The sequence below is a fragment of the Dipodomys ordii genome, unplaced genomic scaffold (genome assembly GCF_000151885.1).
Source record: "Dipodomys ordii isolate 6190 unplaced genomic scaffold, Dord_2.0 Scaffold48, whole genome shotgun sequence".
In the NCBI taxonomy this organism is placed as follows: domain Eukaryota; kingdom Metazoa; phylum Chordata; class Mammalia; order Rodentia; family Heteromyidae; genus Dipodomys; species Dipodomys ordii.
In genome coordinates, this window is record NW_012267264.1 from 1,755,401 (window position 1) to 1,777,967 (window position 22,567).

The 22,567-nt window shown below is 42.7% G+C and overlaps 1 protein-coding gene across 1 annotated transcript in view; it reads right to left on the reverse strand.

The window, feature by feature from the left end:
* Snd1 (staphylococcal nuclease and tudor domain containing 1) overlaps window positions 1-21,817 on the reverse strand; it is a 446,430-nt gene extending 424,613 nt beyond the window's left edge. Inside the window, exon 1 of the mRNA XM_013020007.1 lies at window positions 21,505-21,817. Coding sequence (XP_012875461.1) covers window positions 21,505-21,582 — 78 coding nt within the window. The 5' untranslated portion in view covers window positions 21,583-21,817. The remainder of the gene's footprint in view (window positions 1-21,504) is intronic.
* Between the last annotated feature and the right edge of the window lie 750 nt (window positions 21,818-22,567).

Consider the following 22,567-nt stretch of genomic DNA (forward strand, 5'->3'; position numbering starts at 1 on the left):
TTTTGGACATGACAACTTGTACTTCTCATAATTATCAGAATTAATAGCACTGTGCCTCACTACCGTGCTGCACTGAGAATGTATTATCACTTATGGTGTCCTGTCAAAAATGTCTCTCACTCTCTGCGACACACAGGGTTCGAAGCCAGCCTAGGCAGGAACGTCTGTGAGACTTTTATCTCCAATTAACTACCAAAAAGCTAGAAGTGAAGCTGTGGCTCAAGTGGTAGAGCACTAGCCTTGAGCAAAAAAAAAAAAAAACTCAGGGATACCAACAAGGCCAAGTATAAGCCGCAGTACACACGTACACACATACATATGTACACACACACACAAAGTCCCAGTCTCTTCATGAGGAAGCAAGACAAATAATACTGTGCATTGTGCTACAAAGTAACTGACAAGTAACTTTTGAAAAATGTCAGGGTCATCAAGGAACAAATTGAGAATTATTCCTATGAAAACCAAGGATTACCCTGGACTGGATCCCACACCTTGAAGGACACTATTGCTAAGGTACCTGGTAAAATCTTGAAAGGAAGTCTGAGTTAGATGGCAGCCCCTGTACATGTATTCTTTTTTTTACCTTCATGGTTTTATTGTGATCATGTGGAAAAATATCCTTTATTTTCAAGGTAATTCTTTAATTCTTGAAGGGTACTGGACTATATCTAAAAATCACATGCAAATAGTTCTGGGCAAACATAAAACAGATTCCTCATTTCTGAAATTTTGTACTTGTGGATTGCCTACTCACACAGTCTAATGTCATGCACAGTGTACACCTTGTGACTACCTTAAAGAGATATTTCATGTGTTCCTATGTTAAATAACTTTCATTCAAGCACCATGTTGTCGGCTATAAAAACAATGTTAAGCAATCAATATTATACACACACACACACACAAAGGTGTCTTTAAACAGAAGCAATATAGATCAAGGTTATGTTTTAACTAGTTAATAAAAATGTGACCAGAATCCAAAGGAACCTAACCTACAGCAAAATTTCAGTATTTATGAATTCAGTGTTTGCAACTTGGCAAAATCTACACAGCATAAATAATGGCTGTGTAATAAATACAGAAATGATGGCAATAATGGAACTGGGATCTCTAGAAGGGGATACAGTAGTTAATCCTACTATCCATGTAATTGTTCTCCAAGTTTGAAAATGTTTCAAAATAAAAGTTAAAAAGAAACACCATCAAACAAACAAATCATGAGAACCAGATCTCACTGGTGGTTCTGACTGTATGACTCCTATCTCTGTTCTCCCTCTCTAAACCTACACACACACACCACTCATACACACAAAATACATACAAAACTGAGTTGCATGGCCCCTTCATGCTCTTCCTAATGAAATCAAATGCTAGATCCTTTCAAGTCAGAGAATTTCAGCCTTCTCTGAGTACACTATCTGAGACTCTGCCCCAGGAAGACCCAGGGCCTTGGAGAGAGCCCTTTCTCTCTCTATGCCAGATATCTGGTGGGGTTATTTTAATTACTTATCAGCACAATAGAACTAGGTCATATACTTAAAAGACCAGAAATTCCTCAGAATTACAAGACTTTGGAGAAGACTGATCAAGTTTAGAGTACTAGTAATTGGGAACTTTCTGTAAAAGGCAAGAACATTGTGTAGAGATTTGCAATCTTGATGCCATCCCTTATCACACTATGAGGTGCTATTTTATGATCAGATCAGAATCAGATTACCAAGAATAAATAAAGTCTGAGTCCTCCTTGTTAACCTAGAAGGGAAAGATGTTTGGAAAAAGCCAAGAGAAATTCTCTGAAATTTTTCAATGTAACTGGATTTGTTTCCTTTGCAGTGTCAGGAACCAAACATAAACCTTCTATATGCTAGGCAAACACTCTCCACTAAGATCTATCTCCGCAAGCACTCTCCACTAAGATCTATCTCCCCAGTCCCCAGCCCACCTCCATCCCCAACTCATAATCCAGTTTTCTTCTCAGTCCTTGTACATCTGGCCTTCTCTACAATGTAGGCTGAGTCCATCAAAGTTAGGCTCAATCCATCAAAGTGCAAGGCCCCCAGAGTAATATTTCACATGGAGGGCACATAGTCTCTACTGCTGACTACAATTTGAAAGCACTAAACAGTTACGTTATATCACTGCATCCACTTTGCCCATGAACTGAAGAGGAAGGAAAAAAAATCAGTCGGATACCACCATTTTCCCACAGCAGCTAAAGAACAGAAAAGACAGAAACTAAGACACAGAAAGCCTCAAAGGGAAGTTACAGACTAACAAGCACTGGAGTTTGTTAGAAATGCGAGACAGTCCTTCACACTCTAGCCAAACCAAATGAATAGAAATTTGCATTGTAATGAGATTCTCAGGTAACTGAGTAGCATATAATAAAGTCTGACAGGTGCTGTCCATTTTCCTTGACTATTCCCCACCCCACACTGACTGGCTCAACAATCTCTATTCTCTAACATATTCAGCTTAAACATGGTTCCCAAAGAGGCCCTTCCCATCCAGAGAGCCCACAGTTGCCCTGCTGCTCACAAACCTCCCACACCACTCACTGCAGCATGAAATCAGTACAAATATTTAGTATCAGTTTTCCTCTCTGGCTGCAAGCTCTGTAAAGGCAAAAAAAAGAAAGGTGTCTCATCTTATGGTGGCCCAGAGCCCAGAATAAAATCACAGACTATATTGTTGTGGGTTTTTGGTTCTGTCTTGTTTTTATATTAAATGAATGGCCCTACTATATACCAGGTGCAGTGCTAGACTTTAGATAAAGAGGATACAAACCTTAAGATGTTCATAAGCTTAAGGGATTTTTACAGGAGTCCAAGCACATGCTATAATCATAAATGCTTTGCTCAGAAACCCTCATCTTTCTTCCTCTTGCCTGGATCGCCCACCATTCCCAGAGTGCAATAGCCCAACCTTCACCCTCTGACCTCTACCGCACATCCAACTTTCCTCAGCATTGCTTTGTGCTCCCCAAGGAAGTTCATGTTCATATTTCTGTCAGCATTCTCTGCAGCCTGCTTCAGATGTCGAATTTCCCTTGTTACCTCCCTCAAGAATGTCTTGCCTAATTCATTTCTAACCACTCAATTGATTACTTCCTATGAGCTGTCAAGCCTACTCTATTCTCAACAGAAACCACTCAAATCTATATCCCTGACCACTTTGGAGAATCTCCTAATTAACTGTTCAATATTCAATTGTCTTCCCACTTTCCTCAGTCACTTCCCATATCCCCCAAAGGGGTTATGATGGCTTAAACAAATGTTGTCATCTCTTCTCTGATTATATTCTCCATGACTCCTGTATTTGCTCTTGATTAATAGATAGGAATCTCTTGGTAGATTTATATCCCAAAGCCTATATCCAAATACCATGGTAATAAAAACAAATCTAAGTACCTAAATTGACACCAATGAGAGTGATATTGCTTCCGTTTATCTTTAGAAAAGCAGGATCACAGAGAATGGAAACTAATGGGCAAAGAACACAATGACAGGGAAGGGAGGTGATCGGAGGAAAAGGCAACCATCAATCAAGCCAGAGAAGTCTCTGATAGGCACAAAAGAAAATCCTGCCTCTCCACCTGCAGATTCCTGTTAGAAAAATTAATATTGTATTTTACATTATGAAATATAATGTAGCTAACATCAAATTCTAGACTGACTTTGATGTGAAGGTCTATTTTAAATAACATATGTGCAAATGTGTATGTTACTGACATGTGCCTGTTCAAAAAAAAAGTGTTAGAAGGCCTGGCACGGTGTCTCACACTTGTAATCCTAGTTAGTCAGGAGGCTGAGATCTAAGGATCATGGCTCAAAGTCAACCCAGGCAGGAAAGACCCTGAGACCCTTTATTTCCAATAAACTTCTGGGAAAAAGCTGGAAGTGGCATTGTGGCTTAAAGGGGTAAGTAGGGCACTAGCCTTGAGCAAAAGAAGCAGACAGTGCCCAGGCCTGAGTTCAATCCCCAGGACCAGTAAAAAAAAATAATAATAATAGTGTTAGAATTCCAAGGGACTAGCCTTCTGAATGCTCTCCAAAGCCTGTCTATATTAATGCCTGCTAAATAATGATAGACTGGCGTACTGGCCCAAAGAATTGGTACCACAGAAAAATTTAAGTGCTTTATTAAGTCATCAGTTTCTTAAACATTTGAAAATATACACTACTAGGGTATGGTATAATGTGAAGTTACATTTGGTGTTCATTTACATTTGCACTTCTTAGAAACCCTGGAATGTACTATTTGACTTCTGTCATCCATGGAGACCTCTGACGGTTCACCAGTCTGGGCTTATGAGGTTACTCGGGGCAGGGCTTAGATAGCCTGAAGATGCACCAATCAGAATAAATGACAGGGATGGAACTTTCAGTCCCATCCACTAACCTGAGAAAGGGTGGCTAGTGTTCAAGGTGTATATGAAAAAAAGGAAAGGAAACTGAGAGAGTTCAGGGAAAGCGGCATACTCATTACCTGACTTATGTAAATGTAACCCCTCCATACATCACCTTTTTAACAATTAAAATATATATATATATATATATATAAGTAGCTCATTCCTATAATCCCAGCTACTAAGAAGGCAGAGACTGAGAAAATAGTGGACAAAGACAGTCCAAGCAAAAAATTTAACCAGTCCAATCTCAACAAATAAGCCAGGTATGATGGTAGTACATTCTTATTATACAAGCTATACAGGAGGCCATAAGTACCATGAAGATGTAAGCCTAGCCCAAAGATGCAAGACTTTTGTTTGAAAAATTACTGGGAGGGGTCAGGGGAAGGGATAAGGAACACCTCCCTAGCGAGCACAAGACTGTAAGAAACTCTCAGGCTGAGCTGTGTGACCAGAAAAGGGTTAGGAGTTGGAATGCCACCTTTTAAGTACTCAAAAGGCTGAGAACTGGGGGCTGGGAAGGTGGCTCAGTGGAAGAGCGCTTGCCTTGCATGCCTGAGGCCCTGGGTTCGATTCCTCAGCACCACATAAGCAAAAATAAAAAAGCCAGAAGTGGCGCTGTGGCTCAAGAGGTAGAGCGCTAGCCTTGAGCTGAAGAGCTGAGGGACAGCGCCCAGGCCCAGAGTTCAGGCCTCACGACTGGACCCAAAAAAAAAAAAAAAAAAAAGGCTGAGAACTGGACCCTGGAAAGGTCAAACAGACAAGAAAAAACAGATGTGTAAATTACTATTAACTGGACCCTATGATGTTTAAATTAGAGCTGTTTGGACCCTATAAAGCTTGAAACATTGGGAGTATGATGAATGTTTGTGTTCTGGTTAAATGTTCACCACTCCCCCCTGCTCCCTAACAAAAGGGAGTCAATTATTACTATGTATACAAACTGTCTCATGTTCTGCTTGTAACCACAAGATAGGTTGCTACCTTGTTTTCTGTACCTGTACTAACCTCCCCTGTACTGAACTAAATAAATAGGCTTTAAATAAATAGGCTTGCTTCTGGAGCTCGGTATCCAAGGTCTCAGTGTCCAAGAGCCCATGAGTCTGGCTTGACATCCCCCTACTTCCCCTCCACCATCCTCACCTTCTTTAGTCTTCTCTGTTCTCATTCTTTCAGCTCCAACATCCTGTCATTGTGAGGGTAGCAACAAGCTCCTGAGCCCAAATACTTTGAGATGACTGCGTTGCCCGGGTTGGGCTCCAACTCCTAGACTCAAGTATCATCATGCCAGGCTACTGTAAGAATTCTTTTTTTTTGTTATTGTGAAAATACCATACAGAGGAGTTACAATTACATGGGCAAGTAATGAGTACATTTCTTATCAAGCATTGTTGCCTCCTCCTTTGTTTCCCCTTCCCATCCCTTCCCATCCCACCCCTCTACCCCACCCTACCCCCAGCCAAAGTTGTAAAGTTCGTTTTTCAACATAACTACTTGTACATCTCATTGTTGCAATGGGTCCACCTGTATCCCTACTTAAACCATTTGTTTTTTCCCTTCCCCTCCACAAATTATACCAACATCAAATACAGTGAGAGCAGGGGTTATCTGTGGGGGAAGGACATACAAAGCAACAAAGAAATCATCTTTTTTTTGGTCCAGGGAGTCATGCATGCAAGGCAAGCGCTCTACCACTGAGCCACCTTCCCAGCCCCCAAAGAAATCATCTTATAAATACATTAGAAACAATAGCAAGAAAGAAAAACCATTTGAGTCCTTATCTTAGGGTTCATTTCACCTAACATCAACTTATCTGACCTTTTCTGCTTGACTCAGACATATACTAGTTATTGCAAATAAGGGAAACCATGGGGCCTATGTTTCTTTGGGCCTGGCCTACTTCACTTAATATAATTTGTAACAATTCTTAAACACTGGGTATCATGGTTCAAGGTAGGCCTGGGCATAACAGCTCGAAAACTCAGTCAAGGGCTGGATTCAATGACACACCTGTGATCCCAGCTACCAGGAAGCACAATGGTTGAACATAGTGGCACACCCTTCATCATCCCCCATGATACACAGAAGCTCGAGAGGAAGATCACAGCCCAGGCTGGTCTAGGCATAAATCAAGACCTTATCTCAAAAACAACCAACGCGAAAAAAAAGAGAGACTGAAGTATGGCTCAAATGGTAGCCTTGAGCACAAAAGCTCAGGAACTGCATCCAGGTCCTAAGTTCAAGCCCTAGGTCCAAACCGAAACAAGAAAGAAAAAGAGAGAGAGGGAAAAAAAAAAAAAAGCTAGTGTATGGGAGTCAAGTGTCCCCAGTTTCTATAAACCAGGTAGCAATCTGGAGAGCCTGTAGTGGGGTGGGGACTCCCCTGATTTTAGCTGCTCAGTCAGACATCTGTGTCACAAGCTGGGACTTGAGACTCCTGTGTGAAGTGGGGGTGAGCCCAGTGGGATCTGATACCTGATGGTAAGACAGTGTGAGAATAATTATGGGCCGCCTTCTTGATGTGGGTGGAAGAGCTTGCTGTTTGTAAACCTCCCACACTGGAATGCAGAAGTACTTACTCTTAAGCTGACTCTTAGGAGTAAAGTAGAGCAAAAATAAGTGTGTTTCCACAGTACCTGGCCTCAGCCTATTTGGGGGTTTCAAATAATAAATCTTTGAATATATGCCCACTGTTTCATAATGAATTCCAGGTGAGCACACAGGTAGCAAACCCTAAGCATTTCTTTCTTTCAGAATTCTGTGCTAGCACCACAAAGTACAGGAGGCAATTCCAAAGACAACCATCACCTTTGGAAACCCAAGGGAAAAAAAAAGCATTCCCAGTAACAGAAGAAATTCTGATTTCAGGGCAGGCAGAAGTGGAACAAGAGCCAAAACAGGTGAAGAAGTCTGAGAAGCCAGAGTTGCTCAGTTAACTGGATCCTTATGTCCAGCCCTGCTTTCTTTAGCTGTCTCCCCAACTCCAATGACCAGTGCCAGGACAGAAGTGCAGCAACAGCTTCCGACAGGGGGTGGCCTTCCAAGCCACTGGTACCTCCCCACCACAGCCACAGCACTGCCAGGGCTGTGTCCCTAAGCAAAATGTCCTGTACAAAACATGCAACAGTAATCAAATGATGAGAAGGAGTCTTCAGCAGAGACAGTTAAATGAAAGTGTTGAAGTATCGCAGGGAAATGACAGTACTGTGCTTACTGTTCACTGGGTTTGTTTCTGTAATGTCATGTGCACCTTGACTCAAGTATGGCACCACAGATGCTATATTACTGAGCATAAATGTTTACTATTATTCAGTGAGTCAGCTCAGAAGAATGTCAAATGTTTATTTTGGTGTATGTGTAGGAACTGAAGGAAGTACGTAAATATGTGTGTTACCCACGAAAAGCCTTAATTTCTCCAATTCATTTCTAGGCTTGTTTGAAAACTGTCCCTCTTTGAAAGGCTGATAGTTAATTTCAGACGTCAAAATTAAGAGCACATCGCGAATTTACCACAGACATTTCCAAGACTTTTTACTGCTGAATTCATATGGTATGCCAGGACTCTCCTTAACCTGAAAGCCCAAGGGAGCTGCTCATAAAGGAGTGGGGGCTGAGGTTCCAGTCAGGAAACAAGGCTGACAGCGTTGAGCGGTTCATTCCCCTGCCCCCATACATACACACACAGTGATGTGTGTCCCAGCCCAGCTACCCTCCACAGCAGCATGCACACCTCCAGTTTCCTTAGGAAGGTCTCACACAAAGCTGTTAGTCCTCCATACCTGTGATATGCACCTGCAAGTACCGCTCATAACAAAGACAGGGCGTCCATTTTTGTAAAATACCCACAATACTCTACTACCTATGCCATTGCGTAAGTCCAGCGCTGAGATCCCTTCACTTTTTGAGAGGGTGAAGGGGGCATTCCCTCTAACATATCACAAAGTAATTCAGATTTTTAGCATATAAAACATCAAGTGACAGGTTATAAAGGCTCAGCATCATGGGGCATCTTTGACTAGTCCTGTGCTGTCAACCACTTTCAAAAATCACTTTGCTGAGTTTTTTGTCCTCAGATCCCAGTGCTTATTATTCCTTCTCCATTGTCCCTCAGCTTTTTTTCATTGCCAGCATCAATGTGGGAATTCCCAGGAACCCTAGAAAGTAAGTATCTGAGCTCACCCCACACACTGCCTGGCTGTGTAACACGGAGCTAGAAAGCCAGAAGACAGGTACAAGGCAGGTTGGCTTCACCAGGGGTGGGCCTGCACCCTGGCAGTGCCCATGAGGTAGTGCCCATGAGGTCTCAGGAGACTAAAGCTCTCACCAGAGAGGATCGCCATGGGCTGGGAGGAGCTCATATGCCCAGAGCAGCAACACAAGTAATAACTGTGCCCAGAGTTCTGAGACCTCAGGGGCCATAGCCAGTAGTCCCTCTCCACCTTGCACTCCACACAGGAGGAACACACAAAAGACCCAGACAGCTACACAGATAAATTGCACTTGGCACAATGATTCTATTTTGGGTTAGTGCCCCAAGTTGTTTCTGGTATTATATATACTATAAGAGAATGTTTTGTCTCCTGCAGAAAGTTCAGAAGGTTGAAAAGCTTACTAATATTACATTAGTGTATTCCAGAGACTGGAACAAATTTGGAAAATTTGGAAGGTCATTTCATTTTCCTTTCTCTGCAAAAGACTCCCCAGATACCTTTACTCTTTGGGCAAGTTGCCAGCATCTGCTACATGAGTTTGGGAAAATCCCAACCCATTCCTATAGCCATGTTGGGGTACTTGGTCAGACACCCCCTTATCCTCAGTGTTTCCTCTTAGCCATTTTCTAAGCTCTGACCCTACACGCACTGCTTCTTAGTTACAAATCCCCACTCATCCTCCTGGCATTACAATTGAGTCCAAACTCTAAATTCTCCCCCATGTACCATCACCACCACCCCACTTCTGCCGCTGTAAGACCCCAGCCTCCTTAAATAGAAATTTGCCTTGTCACATTTAACAAGTGTCCAAGTGTCACGAGTAGCCTACTTCCTTAACATGACTCTCTCTACTTCCACTAGTGAAATTAAGTTGCTTTTAAATATAAAATTTAAAATTTTAAGCTGATTATTAAACAATAATAAAGATCTTCACTAAATGTTGCCAAAATCCATGGTAGGTGCACATACCCACAGCCTAGAAGATTAGGGGAACCAATTCTTGAGCTGTGTCCGGCACTGCTCCCACCTGAAAAACTGCAGAGCAGATCCCCTGCTTCAAACACCATGTTCAGATGTTGTCATGCTTGCTGTATGTAGTGTCCCTAAGAAGAAAAACCGAGTTTTCTCCTGTATCATATCAACACTCCTGACACAATGTGAAGGCTTTTCCCATGCCAAACAATTGTCCAGTTCCCTGTGGACACAACCTCGGTGTCCTCCAAATCAATGTTGATTCTGTCTGCCTGAGTTAGTAGCAGAGCCCTCAAGTTAAGTGTCCCTACTTCACATGCTCACTTCTGCTTCCGGCCTCTCTTGTGACTCATCTGCTACATACATCTGCTCTTAAAATTCTCTTCTCAGTTAGACCAGATCACCAAACTCTGGAAGATGGAAGTACTCAGCCAGATGGGAGAGAGGAAGGTCTGGAGAATGGAAAAGCTTCGATGTCCTCTCCCTCTCTGGGCCTCCTTTCTAGCCCTCCCAATGTGTTCTCCCTCCAAATGTCCCCAAATAGGGAAGCAGGGTTCCACTCCGTAGACACAGTTCATGAAAATCACTGGCCAATGGTGACAGAGACCAATCTATAGCCGTTCTCTTCTACGTGGAGTCTTCCCTCCAGCTAGAATGAGGTAGATGAAACTAAAAATTCTAACATTCTGGAATTTTCAACACTCTGGAATTTTCAACACCCTGGTAAGCAGTCCCACCCTCTGAGCTTTCCAAAGTCATCTATGAACCCAAACTCAGGTATGACCAAAAGGGGCTCCTCCTGATAAGAGAACCAAAGATATTCAATTTCATCATCTCATCACTTTGGGAACTACAAGGTGTTGAGGCTCAGCGCCAGGAAAACTAAACATTTATCTCCCATCACAATCCACACAAAGTACCATACCTGCTTATCTAAGACAGAGAAAAAAAGAGAAGCTATGTCTCCACCTGAAGATTTCCAAGAGACTTTCCCTCTCACTTCCACCGATGACCGTTCACTACCTCAGGTAGTTCTCTAGAACCCAGAGAAGCAGATAAGAGTTGGGGCTCCTAAAGGTCCATCTGACCTGCCAAAACACCACACATAGAAGAATACATTAACAGTAAACAAGATGTCAAACGGTATTAAGATTATGCATAGAGGGCTGGGAATGTGGCTTAGTGGTAAAGTGCTTGCCTAGAATGCATGAAGCCCTGAGTTGGATTCCTCAGTACCACACAAACAGAAAAAGCCAGAAGTGGTACTATAGCTCAAGTAGTGGAGTGCTAGCCTTGAACACAGAGAGGCTCAGGAAAAGAGCCCAGGCCCTGAATTCAAGGCCCAGAACTGCAAAAAAAAAAAAAAGCCTTGTAGCTAGACACCAGTGGCTCATTCCTACAATCTTAGCTATTAAGGAAGCTAAGAGCTGAGGATCTTGGTTCAAAGCTAAAGCAAAAAAGTCTGTGAGTCTCTTATCTCCATTTAACCCCAAAAAAGCTATAAGTAGAGCTATGGCTCAAGTGTTAGAGCACCAGCCTTGAGCAAAATCTCAGGAACAGCATTCAGGTCCTGAGTACATACCCCAGGAGCAGCACAGAAAAAATAAAAAGTAAAAATCAGCAAACATTAAGAAAAGGACAGCAAACCAGGCATGGTGGCTCAAGCCTATAATCCTAGTTACTGAGGAGGCTAAACTCAGAACTGCAGTTTGAGGCCAGCAGAAGAGATTTAGAAAGGACATCTCCCACTATGCCCATGGAATTGGCAAAAAAAAAAAAAAAAAGAAAAGTTTACTAATACTGGGTATCATCCATCTAAACATTAGGAAGAAATTCCAGAATGAAATAGAAACTGTTCATCAAATGAGGAAAAGCCACTATGGGAACTGCAAATGTGATCTCTAATCAGAAGGAAAAAAAATCTGATAATGCCAAGAAAATTTAATTTCCATGTTTGATAAGCTTGTAGAATAAAAACTAAAGTCACTGAGTAGAATATTTGGGGGGATGCTACTATTGTCAAGAATGGAGCTTTATAAATGGGAACAGCACAGATCTAAATACCCAGAGCAAGAAGTTCAAGTATCAGTCTACTCAGGATTCCAAGAACAGAGAATGCAGAATTTAGAGTCTTCATATTTACAAATGACACAGAAGACTTCCACAGCAATAATGTGCCAAATTATTGGTGCCAAATCATAAGAAGATCTTGGGAATCTATGCAAATACAAGGGAAAGTGGCAGACAAGTGTTAAAAGGAGCATATGGCCTAAGTCAGGCATCTAAAACAACTTCACAGCTGTCAGTTATGACCCAGGAACAGGAGTCCAGGCACTGGAAACAAAACCTGAGGATGCTAGCTCCAAATTGAACCACAGATTAAAATCAATGCAGTGCCCTGGGAACCATCAAGACAAATGCTCGTCTGCTGTCCTCCCCTCATAAGCCCCAGAGTACACGCCCCCCATGCACACACTTCACTGCACATCCCACCTGCATACAAGAGTCAAACAAAGCTGGGTACCTGTGGCTCACCCCCGTAATCCTAGCTACTCAGGAGGCTGAGATCTGAGGACTGTGGTTCAAAACCAGCCCGGGCAGGAAAGTTTATGAGACTCTTATCTCCAATTAACCACCAGAAAACCAGAAGCGGTACTGTGGCTCAAAGTGGTAGAGTGTTAGCCTTGAGAAAAAAAGAAAGCTCAGGAGACAACACCCAGTCCCTGAGTTCAAGCAACCAACAACAATAATAATAAAAATTAAAATTAAAAAGCCAGACAAAAATCAGTGGATCTCAAAATCAGCACACAGAGATCCCAAATAGATAAGACTTCCTGAATCACTTAGAAAGGACTTCCAAAACAACAGGCTCTAGGCCACTCCCTAGGATTCTAATTCAGTGCCTCTGAAAGGTCTTCCAGGTGGTCAGTCCTGATGCAATGACCTATTTAGGAAATCTCTGGGATTTTTACTCTGGTTCTACATCTACTTTCAGAAAGGATCTAAGGGGAAACAAATAGTAATAATAAACTTTAAAAAAAACCATATAAGGAAGTAACAAGAACAGATTAAGATGGGCTGGGGATGTAGCTCAGTGGTAAAGGAGCTGCCTAGCTGTTCAACATCCTTGAGTTCAACACCCAGCATCTCAAAGTATACATTAAGATGGCCCTAAAGCTGGATATGGTGGTACACACCTGTAATCCCAGCTACAGGAAGTGGACATCAGAAGGATCCAAGTTCAAAGTCAGCTCAAGCAAAAAGTTCACAAGACCTCCAAACTCAACAATCAGGTTATAGTGGCATATGCCTATAATCACAGTTATGCAAATAGCATTAGAAGGACTGAGACAAACCCTAAGGAAAAAAGCACAAGACCCAATCTGAAAAACCCAACAGTATCACCTTCCTCTGAGTATTAAGCAACATTCGCACTAGTTTATAGCAATTCCTACAAGGGAACCAGAACTTCCCTTATTTCTATCCATCTTCCACTTAATCACCATCTAATCACTTAGTTAAATCCACATTTTCTCATCTTCCATACTAGAAAACCGTATTTCAACTAATCCACCTTCACCAAAGATAGGGGTATAAAGGAGAGAGAGAATGGCGTATGCTTCACGCAGGACACTGAGCACTTTAAAGTTCAGCCTACCATACAGTTTGTGATTTCTCAGCCTTGTTTCAGCATGCCTAAAAGAAATACAATACAAGGTTTCTTATGTAACCAGTCTTATGGGAATACACTTAGAGATGATGGGTTGAACTGCAACACTAGACAACAGTTGAGTTCAAAGTAGATGATCTTAACCAACACATCACCCAGATGGAGAACAGCAGCATCTAGCCCAAAATGCTCCTCTGACACACTGTTTCACTGTTAATAACTTAGATTTATTTGCTCATGCCTAGAATGCCAGCTATTCAAGAGGCAGGTACAAGGCTAGCCTGCGGAAAGAATAAGCAAAATTCCATCTCAACAAACAAGGCTGGCACGGTGGTTCATCCAACTATGCAAGCATAGGAGGATTACAGACAAGGCTGACACTAGGCAAAAAGGTTAAGACCCTACCTAAAATCTAACCCAGAGCAAGCAGGGCTGAAGGCATAATTCAAGTGACAGAGGAACTGATTCTCCAAATCCCCTCAATTCAATAGTTTTTCCTTGAAGTTGCTTAACTTCCTAACTTGAAAAAAAAAAGTCAAATTAGACTACCATTCATCTTTTTCTTAAACATTAGAGCTAAGTGAGAAAAACATAACATTAATTTGTCGTACTGAGTCTCACTGAAAGTGACTGAAATCCCACAACACTCCATCTGCATCAAATGCTCACAACCTGGGAATCCACATCAGTTTGTACTGCAAAAACAAAAAGCATATGTCACTCTCCCAAGAAAGAAATTAACAACAGAAACTGGGTGTGCATCCACCTTCAATCATAAGTAAGAAGAAAAGATGCAGAAGTCTGGCTTTCGTTTTCCCTCGGAAGGCCCAGAATTAAGCTAGACTCTTGGAGAAGTAAAAGAATTCAAAGACCAGATCCCTAAAAGCTCAACTGTACCCTTGTCAGAAACACCATCAGCTGGACAGCTGGTCCAGGCTTAGAAGTGGACACAGAGGAGAATATAGAAATGTTCTATCTGATAAGACACTGGTAGTTCACATCCATATTCCTAACTACTAAGGAGGCTGAGACCTGAGAATCATGGTTTGAAGCCAATCTAGGCAGACAAATTTGAGCCGGGCGCTGGTGGCTCACTCCTGTAATCCTAGCTACTCAGGAGACTAAGATCTGAGGATTGAGGTTCAAAGCCAGCCCAGGCAGGAAAGTCCGTGGGACTCCTATCTCCAATAAACTCAAAATCCGGAAGTGGCACTATGGCTCAAGTGGTAGAGTGCTCGCCTTGAGCTGAAGAGCTGAGGGACAGCGCTCAGGCCCAGAGTTCAAGCCCCACGACCGACCAAAAAACAAAACACAGACAAATTTGAGATTTGTTATCTATCTAACTACCATAAAGCTAAAAGTAAAGCTGCGGCTTAAATGGTAAAACACTACCCTGAGTTAAAAAGCTAAGGGACAGTGCCCAGGCCCTGAATTCAAAGCCCTAGTACTGGCACAGCGCACACACACACATGCACTCAATATACACATACACGCATAAAGGCATACACTCATACGCATGCATACACATACATACACACACACACACACACACACACACACACACACACACACACACACACACACACACACATACACAAGAAAATTTCTACCTAAATTCAAAAATCTGCGAGTTTTGTTTTTTGAACCTACAACTGGAAAACTTAACAACTTCTCATTTTCCACACTTCACCCTCCCAGTAAACTGAGAAGTAAGACTGCATGAGGTCAACTGCCCACTTACCACCAGCACTGGTCACTGTCCTCTAAAGCCCCCAGCCATGCTAAATGAGTTGTGCTTGAACTTGTTCTGTCCTGACCATTGGTGTGAGCTCTGAAGCATGCACCTCTGCTTTTCACCAACTCTGACAGCTAAAAGTGTGCTAGGGAAAAAGTACGTCCAGAGGCCTGGAGCAGCCTTAAGCTTCACACACTACCAAAACGCTAGTTAAGTATAAACACTAACAGTTATAGATCCTATGAACTCTGGGTACTAACTTCTCATCTGCATCCCCTTCACTGGAAGCCAGTGACTGAAGAACACACAGAACTCACTGACAGGCAATCAGAAAACCTTAGTCTTGCTTCACTAAGAACATGACTAGAGCAAGTATATTTTAGCAGTCTCCCATTCTTTACATTTATTCAATGGACTGAATGTCAGCTATTGATCTCACTAGGATACCAGAACAATGACCACCTCTACAGCCTCTCTTCCTTTTATCACCCTTAAACACGTGTTACATAATAACTTAGCTTAACCTATACCATTTATGTAGGATATTGAACTTGAAGAAACTGAAGAGTTACTATTTTTTTTTAAAACTGAAGAAAAATTATCAATGGAAACCCCAGGAGCTTCATACTTGCTGTTCTAGCAGGAAGAAACACACTTCCCTTCTAGCTGGCTCTTTGATATTCATCAGATCTCAGGGCAAATGCCATTTTCTGAGAGAATTCTTTTCTAAACACAGTTTTTAAACTGGCAGGGGCAAAGAACCTTTCCTCTACCAAGAAACTATTTGGATATTTACACATCATTCAAAATTATCAAGATGGGCACAAGTAAAGAAGTGCAAGAGAAGCATAAATGTCTGTCCCCTAATGGACCAAATGATTTCTTGTGGCCCTCCTTCATGCCCTAGTTTGTGTAAAATCACTGATGTCTCTATTATCATACCCATTTCTTGTTTACTTCACTGTGTGACTCTCCCATTCGCCTGAAGGAAGGACTGCTTTTCTAACTTCAATTTCTCCAATGCCCAGACAGATACAATCAATAAGTATTTGTTTAGTAAAAAAAGGAACTATGACTATATGACTGCAGATCCTTCTATTTCATCAGTCACTCCTGTCAGCATACCTAGAGCCCAAGGGATGCTTTCTGTTCACAGAAAATGACAGACAGCCCTTTAGGCACAGTAATAACTTAATGTTCCTATACTAACTCTCTTGCCAGGCCTACTTACATCTATAGGACAAAGTCTACAGTATCTATTACATGGGATACTACTATAATTTTTCCCCCTTTGGATTATCTGCATGTTTATTTCAAAATGAACTTAAATACAGTTCAAAAATAATAAAGTAAGGACATTAACAATAGGTACAGAGTTGTCTATGTGATAAAAAGCGGAAATGGAGATATTGAAAACAATAATAATAGGCCAGGCACTGGTATGTAATCCTAGCTACTAAGGGGTCTGAGACCTGAGGATCAAGGTTCAAAGCCAGCCTGAAATTTTTTTTTTTTTTGGGGTCCGGTCGTGGGGCCTGAACTCTGGGCCTGGGCGCTGTCCCTCAGCTCTTCAGCTCCAGGCTAGCACTCTACCACTTGAGCCACATCACCACTTCCAGCTTTTTTCTTTTTGCTTATGTGGTGCTGAGGAATCGAACCCAGGGCCTCATGCATGCAGAGCAAGCGCTCTACCACTGAGCCACCTTCTCAACCCCTCTGTGAAATTCTTTTTTTTCTTAATTTTAATTTTTATTTTTTGTGAACATACTGTGCAGAGGGGTTACAATTACATGGGCAAGATAATGAGTACATTTCTTATCAAGCATTGCAGCCTCCTCCTTTGTTCCCTCCATGAAATTCTTATCTCCAATTAACTACCAGAAAACTCGAAGTGCAGCTGGGGCTCAAGTGGTAGAGTGCTAGCCTTGAGGTGAAGAGCTGAGGGACAGCACCCAGGCCCAGAGTTCAAGCCCATGCCAATAAAAATAATAATAGTAATAATAAAGCCTAATTATGTTTGAGAAATGGTTATATCCAAATAATAAACCTACTTACTGCCAAAGTTATTGCATCATTTCCCCTAAATTTAGTCTTAGATCCAACTATATTTTTATGATATTGTTAATATAGCGGTATAAAAAAGTTTCTAATAAAAATTTTTAAAAAACTGAAGCTGATTGTTGATGGCTCATGCCTATAATTCTAGAGGACCACAGTCCAAAGCCAGTCCAAGCAGAAAAGCCTGTGAGGCTTCATCTCCAATTAACTAGCAAAAAGCTAGATGAGAAGCATGTTTCAAGTGGTGGAACATCTACTGAGCAAGCAAGCAGAACAAGAGAGCAGGAGACCCAGAATTCAAGCCCCAATGCCAAATAAATAAATACCTGGAGAAAAATTATCAACTTTTCTGAGTCTTTGTATAAAGGAAGTTTTCTCTAAAATAGTGTCAATCAGCTACCTTGTCCATATGAATGGCAGTATAAGAGTATTTTTGAAACCAAAGCAAGGTTATTTTTTCTCCTGTATAAATTAACTGCATATAGAAAGGACAGAAGACAACCTGGTCTTCACTCAGTTCTTGAAAGATGTGTATTTCTTACTTCAGACACTTGAGAAACAAATTAAAATTGTAGGAAGACTTAGAAATTTCCACTAAGCTGCTCAGCAAAAAGTCTGCATTTTGCCTGACAACAACTTGACAGCCTAAGTCATACAGAAAGAGAAAATTACGGTCACCTCCTCCTAGGTATCCGTTTGTCTTAAGTCACCCAGTGAGAATCATGGTCTTGTATAAAACCAAGAAGACTGGCAGATTCCTTTTCTGAGGTAGTTCAATGAAAGGGTATGGGAGAAAGTGGGAACTAACTGGGATTGGCCTTGTCTTCCATCCTCTGTCCTTCCATACCATAAGGAAGGTAAGATATGCTACTTGCTTGGCTGCTTCTAAGATACACAGAAGACTTGAGAACGTGGTCAATTCATTCAGCAGTTGCAAAAGCCACCCATATGTTCCTGCTTGTCCTGCTTGAAGAGACATACAAACAGACTAAAATTGAAGGGAAAGTTAAAATAAAAAAAAAAAACCTGAAAAAACAGAAAGTAAACCAGGTTAGTAAAACTAAAGAAAATAGCCATCTCTAAGTAGCTGCTAATTGGAGTGACCGAAGTTTATACTAAATGCTCCAAAACCAACTTCATTTAACGTCTGTTGATAATATTCTGTTACAATTAAAAAACAGCTAATGACTTGTTCAAAAAACCCAGAGTTAGAATCTTATAGGTTTGAGAAAATAAGATACGACTTGACAAAGATGTTTACTTATCCAAGTTATACCTTTTCACCCACATACTTGCTAGTCTCATCCCAACTCAGGAAATGTAAATCCTCCAGTTTGCATCATCCTATTGGGTCTTTCAGCTTGAAAATGCCTGTGTCCACTTCCTACTTACTTCCTCCTAGAACATTCCAAAACCAACTCTGTCCCCCTAATCTCAGTAGCAGACACAGCCATTATCACACACACACACACACACACACACACACACACACACACACACACACACACACACACACACACCTGAGAGAGAGGAAGATTTTCACAACTTAGTTTTCAACTTTTTTCTTCAACCTTCAAAAAGAAATATTAACACAGCATTCATGAGCCAAAACAGCAAGGGAGAAACCAGAAGAAATGTGGCCCTTCTACATCCCGTAACACTTTCTTTTGCCAAAAAAAGAGGAAGGACAATTCCTTCTTATCACAGCAAACCTCAACTCTCGACCATTTAAGATCTTGGCTTAGCCTGAGTCCACAGGAATCTGAAGGCTTCCACTGAAAAGCACACCTCTGCTTAGTCAGCCTTCCAACTTCTGCCCTCTCCTCAAAAGACAGAAAAGCAGCATCCTCTGTTTTCCTGTTCATGAAAGTGTTTCTCTCTTGCTTTCCTTCCACTGAGCTCCATCTTCCTTTGTAGAGTTCTTACAAAGCACTTCCTAATACCACAAGAAACCATTACTCTCCAGGAAAATACAACTTTGCTTAGTAGAGGAGCCTCACACAGAGCAATTTGCCAGTGGTCCATTTTTCATTTTAGACAAGACTTTTAAGCCTGGCAAAAATGTGCCAGTCCTCCATCCCCTAAAGGCTGCCCCAAACTTACCCACTCACTCCCTGCAGTGTGGTCATTGTGCACTGGAGCTATCCATGCACTGTTCCAATAAGTGAATTGTAAAATGCCACCTCCCAGACTCAAAAGTCTTCCACACAACACTCCTATGCACAAACCACCAAAAGCATCAAATGAAGTCACTTACCACAATAGCAGCTCCAGGACAAGGCAAGGAGAACCATCTAATCTTTTCTCAACTCAATTACAGTCAGCTTCACTTTCCTGTAATTTGTGGCCATGCATCACAGGCCCCACCCTCTGTGTTAGAAAGTAATACCCTGAAGTCAGAGGCCTCACAGCATGTTCTAGAGACTGTGTGCTAGCAGACAGGCATGAGTTAGTCTCAGATATTCCTCTTATTACCAATAAGAAAGGTACCCATTCCTTCTAAACTATTCTTCCTAAACCTCGGGTTTGATACCTACTTGCTAAGAATTACAAATGAGTTAATTTGGACAGAAACCTCAGGTGAACATGTGACTTACAAGTGACAGCTGATAGTAAATATCCATGGAGGGAAGGAAAGAGTTGTAATTTGTAAATCAGCAAAGTCACTTCATAGAATCCAGATGTCCTGGAAGTCACCAGCACGGACAGAAACAAATATACCTTCCATCACTATCAAAAGAAAGGGCTTTAAGAAAAAGTCAAGCCTTGGGTGGTGGATAGCTATAATGCCAGCTACATAAGGAAGAACAAGAGGATCTCCATAAAGAGGCCAGACTGGGCAGATAGGAAGGCCTTTTCTCAAAAAAAAAAAAAAAAGGGGGGGGCTGGGGAGAAGGCTGGAGTGTTGTTCAAGTGACAGTCTAAGGCTGTGGGTTGGATCCCTAGTACTGATTTAAAAACAAAAAATTCAAACCTCAGCAAGTAAAAAAAAAAAATCTATCCCATGCTAACAATCCCAATACTAGATAGTCAAGTGATGCTTTATTGCTATGGTGAAGGGAAAACCTACACAAAGGAAAAAACTAATGACACAGGAGCCTCTTCAGGCTTAAAAAAGGAAGAATATATCAACCTTGGAAATTCCCTTCTCCTCTACATGTCTAATAAGTTCTGGCTGTTATATATGTATAAATAAAAAGGCAATTCTGAACATTCCAAGAATCTCAGCTGGCAACAGATTATTACCTAAGAAATGAATACCTAAGAATTGGGGGAATCTTGAAATTAAATTTACACAACACACACACACACACACACACACACACAGAACATTTTAACCCAATGAAAGACAAAAGGACATTAACACAGAATCTTTTTTAACTTTCTGCAACAAAAGCTGTGGAACTTTGGAAGAAATATCTTAAAATATATGCCTTTCCAGATGGCAAAGTTAGGAGTCACAGTCTGAAATGAAATGTAAAAGTTTACAGCCATTGCAACCAGAAAATCTGGTAACAACCAAGAATTGTCAGATTTTAAGATTTGAGAGAGTTAGTGGAGAACAATAAAGGAGGCAGATGATAAAGCAGATTTATACTATAAAATTATAACAGAACTAAATAGGGCTGAGCCTTGCACAATTAAATTAATTCAAATTCAAGAACGTAGAACATACCAGTAGATATCGGGTAGAATCTATAGTGTTCACAGGCCTACATTGGAAATCAGAACACAGGAACTCATGTCTTGGCTCCAATCCAAATCACCATGTGCCCTTAAGGCAAGTCACTTGCCCTTCTTAAACAGGTCTCTATAGCTTTAGGAGCTGAGGAAATTATAATGGTAATTAAGATTCTTGTGGGCCTAAAATTTTAAGAGCCAAAAGTATACAAAGATCAGTAGTTCTCAGGCCATTGACTTGGAAACAAGAGATGGAGGGAAAGAGACTGGAAATCAGAGCCAGAAAGTGAGAAAACTTAGGAGTAAGTAAGAAACTCAGCGTTGGTGGAAAGAAGCTTCACGACGGCCAAGTAATCCAAAGGTTCCAGGGAAGAGAGGCTGTGAGGATCTCAGAAAACTACAAACTGCTCAGCATATGTCAAAATGAGCAGAACGAGGGGGATGGTACGAACTACCCACGAATTTCCTCCGCTAATGAGATCTGTACTGGATCTGCCCCGGTAAAAAGCTAGAGAAGATCCTAACTAAAGCTGTGACCACGAAAATCACCGTGACCCCCTCCTCACCAGGACCAGGTGTCCAGAAGGCAAAGAGTAAAGGAGGTTCGCACAGGGCTCGGTCTAGTGAGGGGATTCCAAGGGTGGGTGAAAAGTGAGGAAGGGGACAGGGGAGACCATGCAGGCTGGCGGGACAGGAAGAGGAGTCAAGGACTGACTGCAGTCCAAGGCGGCAGAGGGGTCCGGGTCCGGGGCCCCACTCTCACCATCTTGACGATGCCCCGCTGCACGGTGGGGACCGCGGGTCCCCCGGAGGAGCCACCGCTCTGCGCCGAGGAGGCCATGTGTGGAGCTGGAAAGGCAGCGAGCGGGGCGGAGGGCCTGGCTGGAAGTGTCAAGATGAGTGTCGGCGTCGGTGAGAGGGCGCCGAGACGAGGGACAGGCGGGCGACCAGGCTGCGGGCGGCGGACAGGATGGACACTCCCCGGGAACACACCGGAGCAGCAGCGGGAATGGGAGCAAAAGAGGAGACGCGATCTCGGCCGCCGCCACACGTTCTACTCGCCGCGCAAGCGTGCCAGAGCGCCACCGCCCTCCGTCCAATTAGCGCACGGAGCCCGCCGGACCTCAAGCCAATAGGCAACCTATCCACGAAGCCCCGCCCCTTAATCTCAAAAAAGGTGGGGAGCTCCAGGAAGCGCTGAAAGAGCTGATTTGCGGTGACGGACTAAGTCTGAGGCGGGACTTCCGGGGCAGCCCGCCGAGGTGGTGTCGGGAGGTGTAGTGGGAAGGAAAGGACACGTCAGCATCTGGCCACGGGGCGCGAGGGGACCTGGGAGCCCCGACCTCACCCTCCCTCCCGGCCCCGCCCATTGCGCCCCGCCCCCTTAAGCCCCGCCCCCAAAGGCGGTGAGGTTCCCAAGCGGACGGACGCTGGCGCGGGCGCTCTGGGCTTGGCGGCGCAGCGCAGTGTTAGCTCCTTGCCGAGTCCCGGCCTGGACTTCGATCCTGTATCTGGGGTCCAGCGCTTAGGAGGCGCCCTACTTACCGTTGTTGGAAGGAATAAGTATATTTTATGGGCACGACTTAGCCTGTAGCCCCTTCCCTTGGCCTCTTCCCTGATGCTCCAAGTTAGGAACAGCTCTGCACCCCCTCCTCGACTCGGCCTCAGCTTTGTTAGTAAGGTTAGGAGAGGATAAGAAAGCCAGGGCTACAGGGGGGAAATGTTCTCGAGAAAAAGCCTGATTCGTAGAGCCCAGGGCCTTAAATGTATTGTCATTTAATAGTAAAAACCTGGCTCTACACTGAAGACAGCCATTCTCCATAACT